Here is a 14,988-nt window from a genome sequence, read left to right as displayed (position 1 = left end):
AAGACAAAAAAAATTTACAAAATTTAGTAGCAAAGCTAAAGCAGGATGAACTACGAAGGAAAAGAACAACTTCACAACACAAGGCTAGCCACATGGCCATGGCAGCCTCAATGAGAAATAATTGACGCAACTTTGCGAAGTAGAAATTTCAATGGTTTCCAAACAACCAAAAGTTTCAACAAAAGAACAAATCAAATGGAATGGGAAGCTTGGCGATATCTACAATCACATGTATGTATTGTAATAAACAAGGTCATTTTGAAAATGATTGTAGAAAGAAGTAATTTGATCTTAAAAGGAAAGAGAAGATGTCTTATCCTCAAATTCATAGTGCATCATTACAAAATGATAATGTGACCTATTGTGAAGAAGATGAAGAAAATAATTTTATACAAGCTTTTACAAGTGATGCAAATGAAAGTCAAGTGAATCAAAAGAAAGGCAATGACAACCTTTGGTTCTTCGACACTGGGGCGACGCATCACTTGACAAATAATAGAAATCTTCTAAATAACTATTGCCCCCTTCCACAAGCACTCCAAGTTACATTCGGCAACCATGGTAGAAAAGTCGCCATTGGCAAAAGGGAAGTACACTTGTCTCTAAACAAATCAAAGAAGGTAAGCATTCCAAATGTTTATTGTGTTCCAGGTGTAATGATAAACTTAATATTCGTAAGTGAAGCAACAAAAAATGGAACAAGTATACAATTCAATAAAAATTTTGCGGTTATTTCTCATGAATTATCTATTGGTGAGATGTTAAGAGTGATTTGCCCCAAATCTGGAAGACTCTACCATTTACAAATGATGGACAAAACTCCTATACAAGCCTTTTTTGCGTCAGGCGCAACACACATTGATCCTACAATGCTTTGCCATCATCGACTCATGCATCTCAACCTAAAGGCGATGAAGATTGGAAAAGTTCCTAAATTATTCAAAGCTATTCCAAAGAACTCATTTAGCTATATATCAATATGCAAGGGATGCATCTACGGCGAGCAATATCGATAGAAGTTTCCAATAGGCAAACAAAAAAGGACGGAAAGACCACTACAACTAATTCATTAGGACTTATGTGGACCGATGCAATCTCTATCAATAGATGGTAACAAGTATTTTATTTCATTTATAGATGACTTCACAAGATTCACTGTATTATACTTTCTTAAGAAGAAATTAGGAGCATACAATGCATTTACAAGTTATGAAGCATATGTAGAAAATCAATGTCAACTTAATCTTGACTATTCGTACCGACAATGGAGGCGAGTATTTTAGTGATCAATGGATGAGATTTTGTGAAGAAAATGGAATAAGGCATGAGCATACAGTACCATACAACCCACAATAGAATGGTATAGTTGAGCGTAAGAATCAAACCCTCCTAGATGCATGTCGAAGTATGATCCAAATTGCCGGGTTGCCTCTTCGATTTTAGCAAGAAGTTATTGCCACTGCAGGTTACCTGCAAAACTGATCACCACATAAGGTACTGGTTTGGGAACACCATATTCACTTCGGTTTAAGCTTAAACCTAACCTTAGTCATCTCCGAGTGTTTGGTTCAATCTCTTACAGTCATGTACCTACAAACAAAAGGAAGAAATTTGATCCTCAAACTAAAGAATGTTTTTTTATTGGATATGGTGAATCTTCTAGACTTAAAGCATACAAATTATTTGATCTACATACACGCAAGTTTTTCTTTAGTCGATCAGTCATATTTGATGAAATTAGTGTACTTGAGCAACAAAAACAACATGAGATATGCGACTTTAAGCAAAATTTAAAGATTAATGATCTAATTACTCCAAATGTTTCCCAAATAGAAATTTACGGTGGTCCGATCACTAGGAGTTTCTCGAAGCAGTTTCAACATTGCAAACACGCAAATATTCTAGTAGAAGATGAGGATGAAGGAGTATCTCATTACTTATACAATATTCCGACCTACCCTAACAAAAAAGCTCTCAGATCACCATACAAGGATCATTTATGCAAGCAAATGGAAAATGAAAACATACAAGAGATGTTGACAATAGATAATGAAAAGAAAGATTGGTCACGGAAATCTCATCAAAATCGCGAAAGTTATAGAGACATATTAGTGAAAGATTAGAAAGGGTAATTGATAGAAGAAAAAGTCAATGGCAAATGAAAAATCTTGAAAGTCGTCAAAATAAAGAGGTTGAATTCATCCCCGCATCAACATTTATGATGAAGCCGCATGAAGACGAATATCCTCAACATGATCATCCTCCACAAAATCAACATGATCATCCTCCACAAGGTCAACAACCTCTCGATCATCTACATGATCAACAACTTGACCACGATTAGCACCTCCACCACCATCACCATCAGCTCGGCCACGAGCAGCTCGGGCACCATCAACACGGCCAATAACAACGCAACCACCATCATGTAAAGCTTTGACGCTATCAAATCTTTCGCCTCTCGGCCACAACCGAGACAACACGGATCAATGCAGCAGAAAAATGAAAACAGAGACACAGAGAGATGAATACACAGGGTATAACGTGGAAAACCCTAAACGGGAAAAACCACGGGAGTGCACGACTCCAACTACCACTATACACTGGAATATACAATGGCGAGCTGCAAGGCGACGACCTTGAGCTCGCTGTCCTCGCCACAGGCGGCGGTATTACACAGAGGCGTCGACCTCTTCGTTTCTCTCTCTCTCTCTCTCGGCTGCTCTCACTTCGCTCCCTCTAAGTGGAAAAACAGACAATGAGCAACAACCACATAAAACTGTTTGCCCTAAGTCATATTTATACACATATGACTTTCGGGCTATTTACAAATATAGCCTCAAGGGCTCTTGGCAAACATATTCACAAATATGTCTCCGCATCCGGATCTCTCTCCGGGTACATTCATCATCCGGTTCCGTAACCGGGGTCTTCATCATCCGGCTCCGTAACCGGGGTCTTCATCATCCGGCTCCGTAACCGGGGTCTTCATCATCCGGCTCCGTAACCGGGGTCTTCATCATCCGGTTCCGTAACCGGGGTCTTCATCATCCGGCTCCGTAACCGGGGTCTTCATCATCCGGCTCCGTAACCGGGGTCTTCATCATCCGGTTCCGTAACCGCAACCGGGCTTGCCGTCATTCATCTCCGGACATCCCATCCGGAGGGACCGTAATCCCAACAAACTCCCCCTTCACTTCGGCATGGGATGTCTCTCCAATCCGATCCTCTTCCGGCATGCTTCCAGCTTGTCGGGTGTGAGCACCTTGGTCAGCATATCCGACCCGTTCTCGTCCGTGTGGAGCTTCGTCAGCACGAACTCCTTGTCTTCTATCCTTTCCCGGATCCAGTGATATCTTCGCTGGATGTGCTTCGTCCGGGAGTGATAGGCCGCGTTCTTCGCAAGGTGGATTGCACTCTGACTGTCGCAGTAGAGTCGGTACTCCTCCTGCCGGATACCGAGCTCTCTAATGAAGTCCTTCATCCATATTACTTCCTTGCCGGCTTCAACAGCTGCCATGTACTCCGCCTCCGTGGTTGACAACGCAACCGTCTTCTGCAGCCTCGATTGCCACGAAACGGCTCCCCCTGCATACGTCATCACATACCCTGATGTGGACCGGCTGGTATCTGCATCAGCCGACATATCCGAATCGGTGAAGCCGTCGAGTTCGGGCTTACCGGAGCCGAATCGGAGGCACACATTCGCTGTGCCCTTCAGGTATCGGAGTATCCACTTGACCGCGTTCCAGTGCTCTTTGCCGGGATTGCTCATGTACCGGCTCACCACTCCGACTGCGTATCCTATATCCGGTCTCGTACACACCATGGCGTACATCAAGCTCCCGACGGCTGAGGCATACGGCACTTTCATCATATCCTCCTTTTCAGCTTTTGTCTTGGGACATTGCTTGCTGGACAGCTTGCAGTTTGCCGGGAGGGTCGATCCGACCGGTCTTGCTTCCGACATGTTGAACCGGTGAAGCACCTTCGTCACGTACTTCTCCTGTGACAGCCACAACTGCTTCTTCTTCCGGTCCCGGATGATGTGCATCCCTGGTATTTGCCTCGCCGGACCCAGGTCCTTCATTGAGAAGGTTCGGTGAAGAGCCTTCTTCAGCATCCGTATCTTGACCTGGTCCCGTCCGACGATCAACATGTCGTCCACGTACAGGAGGAGTATTAGAGAGTCTCCTCCTTCGAACTTCTTCACAAACACGCAGTGATCAGCCTGCGTTTTGTGGTACCCTTCGTCGGTCATGAAGGAGTCGAACTTCCGGTACCATTGCCGGGGAGCCTGCTTCAGTCCGTAAAGGCTCTTCTTCAACCGGCATACCAGGTGCTCCTTCCCTTTCTTCTCGAATCCTTCCGGTTGCTGCATGTAGATCTCTTCTTCGAGGTCACCGTGAAGGAATGCCGTCTTCACGTCCATCTGTTCTACCTCGAGGTCCATGCTTGCCGCTATGCTCAGCACCGTCCGGATGGAGGTCATCTTCACTACCGGGGCAAATATCTCGTCGAAGTCGACGCCCTTCTTCTGCTGGAACCCCTTCACCACGATCCTGGCTTTGTATCTCTGGGGGTTTCCGGCATCTCCCGGTTTCAGCTTGAACACCCACTTGTTTCGAAGTGCCCGCTTTCCTTTCGGCAACTCCACAAGTTCATATGTGTGGTTCTCATGCAGGGAATCCATCTCCTCCTGCATGGCACTTAACCACCTGCGGCTCTGGGTGTCGTGCTTTGCTTCTTCAAAGCTCTCCGGCTCCCCCTCGTCGGTTAGCAGCACGTGCTCTGGTTCCGGAAATCTCCGGGGGGCCCTTCTCTCTCTTAGAGGATATCTCCGTTCGGGAGCTTCGGTAACCGGTTCTTCCGATTCTTCTTCTTCATCCGAATCCATTTCGGGATCGGGGCCGGTTCCGGTATCATTTTCATCTTCTTCAGCCGGTTCTGTTTCTTCACCGTCTTCGGCCGGGTCTTCGAGTGTTAACCGGTCCCTTGCCGGTCGGGACAGCTCCTCGTAGAGTTGATCCTCACCGGTCGACTTGGAGCTCCTTACCTTCTTGTCCGACTCCCAGTCGGCGAGTGTCTTGTCCTCCATGAAGATGATGTCTCGACTCCTGAATATCTTCTTGTCGACCGGGTCCCATACTCGGTAGCCGAACTCGTCGTCGCCGTAACCGAGGAATATGCATGGCCGGGTCTTAGGATCTAGCTTTCCTCTCCGGTCCTTTGCCACATGCACGTATGCGAGACACCCGAACACCTTCAGATGCCGGTAGGACACTTCCTTACCGGTCCACACTCTCTGCGGCGTGTCTCCGTCCAAAGGAACTGAGGGTGATCTGTTTATCACATATGTCGCCGTCGACATTGCCTCAGCCCAAAACCCCTTGGGTAATTTCGCATGCGCCAGCATACTCCGGACCCGCTCCATTATGGTCCGGTTCATCCTCTCGGCCAGCCCGTTCAGTTCCGGCGTCTTCGGCACAGTAAACTCGAGCCGGATTCCCTTCGAGCGGCAGTACTCCTGGAACTGCCCCCGGTATTCCCCTCCGTTATCCGCTCGTATCGCTTTCAGCTTCTTGCCGGATTCTCTTTCCACTCTCGCGTGGAGTTCTCTGAAGACGGACAACACTTGGTCCTTTGTCTTCAACGGTGCCGTCCACAGATTCCGGCTGTGATCATCAATGAATGTCACGAAGTACTGGGCTCCGCCATGTGACTTCGTTTCTACCTGACACACATCAGTGTGCACCAGCTCCAAGGGTGCGCTACGTCTCGTCGGTGGCCTTGAGTGGAAGGAGGTCCGGTTTTGCTTACCGGCCAGGCAGTCGGTGCACTTCTCCAGGTGCACATGCTTCACTGGAATAAGGTTGTCTTCTGCAAGCCTCTTCATCCCCTTCTCACTCATGTGGCACAGTCTTTTGTGCCACAGCTCACCGGCAGTGTCGGCTGCTACATTCAGCTCTTCCGGACATAACCGGGCATTCATCAGGTACAGAGTGTTGACCTTCCGGGCCCGAGCCACTATCAGGCTCCCCTTGCTGAACTTCATTACGCCGTTCCGGATGCTACCCGTGTAGCCTTCATCATCTAGCCTCCCGGCCGAGATCAGGTTCAATCGGACCTCCGGAACGTGTCGCACATCCTTCAACAGCATCTTGCATCCGGTTGATGTCATCAGCCACACGTCTCCTATGCCGGCTATCCGGCACGTACCTTCATTTCCCATCCGGACACAGCCGTGCTCACCGGCTGTGTAGGATGAGAAGTATTTCTTCTCCGGGGTCAGGTGGAACGACGCTCCGGAATCGACCACCCAGGTCATCTCTACGCCGGCAAGGTTCAGCTCCCTCTCTTCGGTAATGAGCATTATCTCTTCTTCACTTGCCGCGAGTGCCGTCGTTCCTTTCCGGTCCTGCCCTCGCCGATCCGGACCTCTCCGGTCCGTGGCTCCCCGGTATGCACCGTTTCTCTCCGGTGATTTCTTCGAATCGGTGTCGTCGGCTCCGTTGTCCTTTCGGTAATGCCGACAATTTTTCCGGAAGTGCCCCGGCTTCCCACAGTGGAAGCAAATGGGTCTTCCTCTTGACTGCGACCGGGTCCCCGACTTCTCCCGTCTTTGCGGACTCCGGTTCCAGTGTCTTCCCCGTTCCGATTCGGTAAGCAGCGCCTTCGAGTCGGAGGCCGGTTCTTTATCTCTCCGACGCGCTTCTTCATTTAGAATACTTGTCTTTACCGTTTGTAGGGACAAGTTGTCTTCCGTGCAGGAGGTGCTGAGAGTCACCACCAAGTTCTCCCAGCTGTCCGGCAATGTACACATCAGGATGATGGCTTGCATTGCATCCTCCAACGGGAACTTGATCGCCGCAAGCTGGTTCACGAATCCCATGAACGTGCTTACGTGTTCCACCATACTCTCGCCGTCCCGGTACTTGAGATTCACAATCTTCCTCATCAGGGAGGTCCGGTTCAACGCATTCTTCCTCTCATAGAGGCCCGACAGCTTCTTCCACATCTCGTATGCGTTGGTGTCGTTCGCCACATGTTGTAGGACGCTTACATCGACGTATTGTCGGATCGTCACTACGGCTTTCCGGTTCAGGAGCTTCCACTCCGACTCAAGTACCCCTTTCGGTATTTCCGACCTGTCAATCGGTTCGTACAGGTCCCGAACAATCAGAAGATCCTCCATCTTGATCTTCCAGTCGGCGTAATTCTGTGCATTCAGCACCATCATCATCGGCTGCCCGCTGCCGCCGCCTTCCATTTTCTGCAACAGTCGCTCTGATACCACTTTGTAAAGCTTTGACGCTATCAAATCTTTCGCCTCTCGGCCACAACCGAGACAACACGGATCAATGCAGCAGAAAAATGAAAACAGAGACACAGAGAGATGAATACACAGGGTATAACGTGGAAAACCCTAAACGGGAAAAACCACGGGAGTGCACGACTCCAACTACCACTATACACTGGAATATACAATGGCGAGCTGCAAGGCGACGACCTTGAGCTCGTTGTCCTCGCCACAGGCGGCGGTATTACACAGAGGCGTCGACCTCTTCGTTTCTCTCTCTCTCTCTCTCGGCTGCTCTCACTTCGCTCCCTCTAAGTGGAAAAACAGACAATGAGCAACAACCACATAAAACTGTTTGCCCTAAGTCATATTTATACACATATGACTTTCGGGCTATTTACAAATATAGCCTCAAGGGCTCTTGGCAAACATATTCACAAATATGTCTCCGCATCCGGATCTCTCTCCGGGTACATTCATCATCCGGTTCCGTAACCGGGGTCTTCATCATCCGGCTCCGTAACCGGGGTCTTCATCATCCGGCTCCGTAACCGGGGTCTTCATCATCCGGCTCCGTAACCGGGGTCTTCATCATCCGGTTCCGTAACCGGGGTCTTCATCATCCGGCTCCGTAACCGGGGTCTTCATCATCCGGCTCCGTAACCGGGGTCTTCATCATCCGGTTCCGTAACCGCAACCGGGCTTGCCGTCATTCATCTCCGGACATCCCATCCGGAGGGACCGTAATCCCAACACATCAGCACGGTGGTAGCCACCATCAACACGACCACCACTAGCATCAACATAGTCATTAGCAACACGATTAACAACCTCACGATCAACCACAGAACATGGAGAAACAACGTCGCCATCTACACCACGACTAGTAGGAGCACTCGGTTTTGCTTGCATCAATTTGGTATGTTGCATCAACCTAGCTATTTTCATACTCTATTATATTGAAACTACAATGCTTAGTTCGTAATTTTATTTGGGGTGCCCTTTTGGGATGAAGGGCTATTGCAAAAGTTGCTTGGTTGGTTTGAATCCGGCCAATACGTGAAGGTGAATTGGGCTTAGTAGATCCTTTGCTCCAAAGTAAGTCCCTTCTTGCAAAGCATATTTTGAGAGGATTTATGTCTCGGAATGAGTTGTGGAAAAAGTTATGGTTGTTATCTCTTCGTAACATTAATCTTACAATAGGAGGACAGTGGCAAGATAGTTTTTGATGGTTGTTTAACTTTGAATTTCCAATTATGGCTCATCATGTTGGTTCGATGAGATTCTTTACAACTATCTCGAGGGCATGGAAGGACATTAGAAAGGCATCCTATTTCAACTTCTAATGACAGAAGCCCAAATTTTAAGGCAAACGTTGTTATGGAATCCTTTGTTTACTGATAGCTCTAATTGTGTTTTAGGAATTAGACTATGTTTATCGTGAGGAAAAATGGACGCAGGACCAACTAAATTTGTGGCTGCTTGGGAGTGGTTTCAACTGCTCTCGGAGGAGGACAAAACATCATTTTTATCTTCATTGCGTGGGAGTTGTTTGATGTGCGATTAACAATGGGCCCGGTTCGGTTTCTTGGCCTTGAAACCAAACCAAACCATTTATTAATAATAAATACTGAACCAAATTGTTTTTAGATTTATGAAGCCATTTAAACCGAACCGTTAAACCAAACTGTTTAAAGAATAGGAGAAACCGTTTACGAAAAATTTAAAACCAAACCAAACCAATTTATCATAAATCAAAACCAATCCAAACCAAACCATTTTTTATTGATATTAATCATCATACTTCTTATAAATTTGTGTGAGAAAATCAACATAAATTTGTCATTATACTTATCATAAAATTTGTCATCATACTTATCATAAAATTTGTCATCATACTTATCATAAATTTGGTCATCATACTAATCATAAATTTGATCATTATACTTATCATAAATTTGATCATTATACTTATCATAAATTTGATCATTATACTTATCATAAATTTGGTCATCATACTAATCATAAATTTGATCATTATACTTATCATAAATTTGATCATTATACTTATCATAAATTTGATCATTATACTTATCATAAATTTGATCATCATACTTATCATAATTGATCATCATAAATGAAAAGGAGACTTTACATATAATACATATAAAATTTAATAAGTTAAAACAAGAGTTTAAAATTAAAAGTTAAAAGTTAGAGCCTATAGAGAATATTTATGAGTATTTTTTAACCTTTAAAACGAACCACATAAACCGGTCAATTCAAAACCGAACCGAACTGAAACCGATTAGTAACATTTGTAACCAAACCAAACTGTTTATTTATCTTTGAACCTATAAACCGTTAAGCCACGGTTTTTTGGTTTGGTTCGGTTTGAGCCGAAAAAAGGCCATTGCTATGTGCGATCAGATTCAGAAGGCTTTTCAGAATTGTCAAAGGCAAATTAATTTGGCTAATTCTTATACATGGTATGGTCTTCTCTTTCGTTTGGGTGTTTTAACAGGTGCCAGGGCATATGCTAAAGAGGGTCAAATAAGATTTTATGAGGTTGGTGATGCTGGTCTTTTATATTTAGTGGATGAAGAAGTTGAAGTTATGCAGTTAGCCTCTGAAAAACCCGTTACGGTTATTGATTAGTTCGAGAAGATAATTTTCTTTTGGCGAACCATGCAATACAATTATGGTTATTCCAAAGCAGTGTCATTCTTGTTAAAGGTCATTTTGCCCATTCTTGTTAATTTGTCATATAAATATATGTATGTAGTATGTAGAAAGTAGAAAGTAGTATCAATATGTATTATGAAGTGTGTAATATATATGATAATATATTATATGCTTTTTTATAACACGCTTAAAATATCATGTAAATTGTAATGATGATATATATATATTCTCAAATCGATTTAAATTTTAAACAATAAACTTTATTAAAATCTCTAAGAATGTAGACTCTGGGTTTGATTTGAATGTTTTATTAATCTATTTTTTTCATACTTATTAGTAATTACTATGCTTTATTAAAAATTTAAGGTTAGAATAGAAAAGGTGAATATTAGGTAGCAAGTTATTGTTCACTTAAAAGTTATTGATTTTATATGTAGTTGTTGTGCAAAGAAATAGAGCAAGGCATCCTTCAAGCTTCAACATTTTGGACCTACATTTTTTAAATGTAAGTTACCATCTATCATATTATGTAATATCAACAAGTTATTATACAATATAGTTTTTGCATTACCTAATCAATAACTTGAATGTCTCTATCATATTAAAAGGAAATACTTTTAGTACATTTTTAGATGTCTATTATTTGAATATTTTTAGGGGAAAAACAAAGAACAAAGCACACCAACATTCTATCAAGAGTATGTTTTGCAAGTGAGCACATATTAAGGTTACTCCAAATAATGAGCAAGAGGTTGTTACAAACACAAATGGGTCGAGATCTTCTTCCAATAAACAAAAAGGAAAGTGGAGAAACCAATGGACTTTGCTTCACCCATGGGAATATGTGACTAAGTCCTTATTAGGTGATGGTAAAATCAAATGCATGTGGTGTGAAGATGGAAGAAAGATCAATGTTTGTACGGATGGTGGATCTCAAAGCATGCAAATGTCTTCATTGAACGAACATGCAAAGTCATCCGATCATGTAATAGCAAGTGACTTCATGTATAATGCGAAAAAACAAAATCAAAATGCAAATGTGAAAAGGCCAATGGATGACAAAATTTCATAAATCATGAATTCAAAATATGAGAGGATAGTTTTATGCATGAAGTTGGTTCATTTTTATGCTTGCAACCATATTTCGCTAGAGAAATATGGAAAACAATGTAAATTACAAAGAGGTACTCCAAATGCCCCTGCCTCAAATGAATATGGGGCTTATGCTAATGCTATTTCTGCAAGAGAATTCTAAATGGCCATTAAGAACCACACAAGTAAAAACTTGTATGATGAAATTTGTGGAAGTCCATTTTTCTCTGTGTTGATTGATGAAAGCACTAATTGTACATTGGAAAAACACTTGATTATCTATGTCTTGTACTTAAGTGAAGGTGGCAAAGGAGAGCCACATTGTAAATTTGTGTGACTTCTTACAATGGAAAACGCAAAAGTTGAAGCTATCTACAATTCTATCAATGCATTCATATTAGAGAGCAATTTAAATTTTAAAAAACTTGGGGCTTTTGCAAGTGATGGAGCAATGGTGCAATTTCTAATTTTCAATCCATGGTGCATAACATTTTGGGAGTGCATTGCATTGCACATCGTGAAGCACATGCCATAAAAGATGCATATATAATGTCTCATGCACATGTGTTTAGCTTCCTTGATGCATTTGGAGATAAAGTATACTCTTGGTTGGGAAAGTCAATTAATAGCCACAAGGAGCTAAAAGAAATAATGAAACGACATGGTAAGGGTGATTTGAAGGTGCTTAAAATTCACTTCATAAGATGAGTATGTCGAGGCCAAGTAATGGAGAGACTAGTTACACATATGCTTGCAATTTTAGAATAATGGCAAAAACATCAGATAACATTTTACGAGTATGTTACTATATTCGAACTACAATTTATGTTACACCTATTGGCAGATATTCTTGTGGAATTGAATAAATTAAATGAGGAGTTCCGAAAGGAATTAATGGATGTAACTATGGTTGGTGTTCACTTGGATATCATCCATGAGAAAATTCGAAGACGTTATTCATCTTGTGAGACATTTGGCACCGAGTCTATGTTGCTTACAAACTTTCTACCTAATGTGAAGGATGGCATACCCATATATATTGGATGTAATAATGTGACTCATTCACAACCATTAAAGTTTATACAAATTCCAAACATAAAGAAGGTAGCAAAACGATCAAGAGAACTAATAAGTGGTTCTAATAGTGAGAATGAAGATAGTGATTTCAACTTGAATATGTTTCATGGTAATATGGAAAATGGTAGTTTGCATGAATGCATTAACATTAGAAAAACCTTTGTCCAACATGTCATTGAGGCCTTAAACAATCGTTTCCCAAGTGTTACATTTTTCAATGTTGACAAGTTGTTTAATCCATCGTTAAATCCCAGAAAAAGATGAAGGAATGGTTGCACAAACCTATTGGGAAGTTTAATACATACTACCAAATTGTTGACATGAAAAGATGCTTCAATGAACGTGGAGATTCTGTCGGTATGCTTGTAAGAGTTGCTAAAGGAAGAGGAATGCATAATGCATGGGATATTTATAGCAAAGCACAATCTTGGTGGCAATTAGTTTGGGGTATGATGCAATTGTGGCAACCATGTATGACTATGCCTATTAGTACAATTGTATGTGAACGACGCTTTTCACGTCAAAATATCATAAAAAATGATATTAGAAATGGTTTATCTTTGGAAACTTTAGACGCGTTGATGTTTATATCCTTAAATGCTCAAGAGACAACAAACATTTCTTGGTGCGATATATTTAACCTTTGGTTTGAAGAGAAAGCGAGAAGGATGGTTTCATTGAAGTAGACACATATTGGACAATGCTTAGTATGACGAATCATGGTATGATAAGCATCTTTGTATCTTTTTCGGCTATAAGGAATATATTATGATTTAAGTATTCAATTTGTATGATTTTCTATTTGATGCTTATTGTATCCACTTTGCAAGAATAGATTATGACTATTGATATATATCTTGCTTGGGGTTTGGTTTAAAAAACATTAGCACGATATTTATTTTATGTATTTCATTAACTTTATGAGGTAGTTATCTTGATTTGTGTATCTTTTTGTACTTTTTATAGTAATGAAATGTATAACAATGTAGCAATATATGGAGCTTTTCATTTTAAATTTTTTTATGTGAAATGACATGTTGGTTTTTGCAATCTTATATCATATGAGATACATCTTTAGAAAATGCACCTCAAAAAACTTTAATACTAACCCGTCAAATTTAGGCTTTAGTGAAAAGACCACCACCCGAGGTTATTTCCTTCATGTCTTCAAAAGAAACCAACTACTACTAATATTAATATTTTGCTTTTTGTTATTATTTTCCACACATAGTGCGTACTCCCTACACACAATTTCCTTATGTTTAACAATCATAATGTGCAATCTATTCGGTGATATTTGACTTTAGGAGACAATAATAAAACGTGGTTATAACTTATATCTGTTGCTCATTGAATGTGCACACGTCAATCATAAACTACAGTAGTACGTCAGCAACAACGGAGGCCTGTGGCTGTCTTATTCAATGCAAGTACAACCACGATGTCCATTCATAAACCACAATTACCAATGGTGGACAATCGCCAATCAAGAGCGTTGTAACTTGTAATCATTTATTCAGTAGATAGATGGTGCGTAGATGATGATGCTCATGCTATATGACATTTGAGCCACCACCTTAGCTCAAGCCACCGTAGCCTCCACACTGGCTGTGAGGGCATCCACCTCCGCCTGGTCGATGCCGAATGTATTCTGGAGCACAATCCCTGGCACTGGTGGCTTCGCGGCAAACAGGGCGGCCGCAAGCTGAGAGACCCCTGGATTCTGGCTGTTCAGGGCAGAGATGGCTAGCGCTTCAATCTTCTCGTCGGGGTTGATCTGGAAGTGAGGGAGGCCACGGGGGAACACGAAGAGATCGCCCGCATACAGTGTGGCCTGGAAGAGGGTATTGTTGGTGGAGATGAAGCCAACGGTGAGCGTGCCCTGAGCTAGCAACAGCACTTCGGTGGCACGGGGGTGGACGTGGGGAGGGTTGAGTCCCTTTGGCGGGAAGTCGATGCGAGCGATGGACAGGCCCAGCGTGTTGAGCCCCGGGAAGTTGTCGACAGAGGCGAGGGTCACGATCGCCTGCACACCATTGTTGGGCCGAGGATCTGCGGCCGATGATCGCAGCACGGTGGACGTGAAGTCCTCGGCTGTGACTTTGTAGGCGGGCTTGCATGTGCGCCCGTTGATTGTGATGGCGGTATAACCATCATTATAATCGGCCACGCAAAAATCTTGCAACGGATCCTCGTCTGCTGCGCCCGCAAGCTGGCCTGGAGCTGCGACACATAAAGCTACAAATACAAGCCTGAGAGCGAGCAATACAGAATTGGGGAGGGAAGCCATGTCCTCACTTTCTCGGATAATAGGAGCAATGTGTTGTATATGCTCTAAGCTATGGCAGAGATAGAGAGCGAGGCTTGGAAGGGTCTGTTGGAAGGACGATAGAGAGAGATGATGGATGAGGATACAGGCTGAATTCTACACATGTATATATATACGTATTTAGACATACTCTTGTGTTTCTTGAGTGCCGTATACTCTTATGTTTCTTGAGTGTCTGTGTTTCTGTAGCGATGGGGGTGGGTGGGTGCGTACTTGTTTGCTTACTTCGTCCGGAAACTAAGGGGAGAGAGAGAGAGATGTGTGGTCGAACTTCTAAGTGTGTGTCTCTGTCTCCGTCTCTTGAGATGCTTCTTATGAACGGAGGACCAAACTTAATGTTTTTTCAAATATTCTACCATTTTTTGGGTAGTTCTCTTGACAACATTCAAAAGGTGCCTTTCGGGGTGTATCAGAAGCTTTACATGTAACGCTTGTGAATTTGTAAGCTTTAGGCATATGTAGTGTTTGTGAGTTTGCCATGTAAGTTTTTCACCTCGCCCCTTCC

General features: G+C 42.9%; 1 protein-coding gene across 2 annotated transcripts in view; it reads right to left on the bottom strand.

The window, feature by feature from the left end:
• LOC147861206 (germin-like protein 8-2) overlaps positions 1-14,511 on the bottom strand; it is a 39,199-nt gene extending 24,688 nt beyond the window's left edge. The window contains exon 1 of one of the 2 annotated variants that reach the window (XM_087323883.1): positions 13,746-14,511. In XM_087323883.1, the coding sequence (XP_087180009.1) occupies positions 13,746-14,444 (699 nt within the window). In that variant the 5' untranslated portion in view covers positions 14,445-14,511. Of the gene's footprint in view, positions 1-13,478 lie in introns of those variants that run through there. The other variant, XM_087323884.1, reaches the window with a different exon arrangement.
• Between the last annotated feature and the right edge of the window lie 477 nt (positions 14,512-14,988).

Source organism: Azolla caroliniana, unplaced genomic scaffold (genome assembly GCF_043228905.1).
Source record: "Azolla caroliniana isolate FFs.n. ecotype wild unplaced genomic scaffold, voAzoCaro1.0.p SCAF_8, whole genome shotgun sequence".
Taxonomy (NCBI): Eukaryota; Viridiplantae; Streptophyta; class Polypodiopsida; order Salviniales; family Salviniaceae; genus Azolla; species Azolla caroliniana.
The sequence above is the reverse complement of the archived record's forward strand: the minus strand, read 5'-3'. Positions and strand labels throughout refer to the sequence as shown.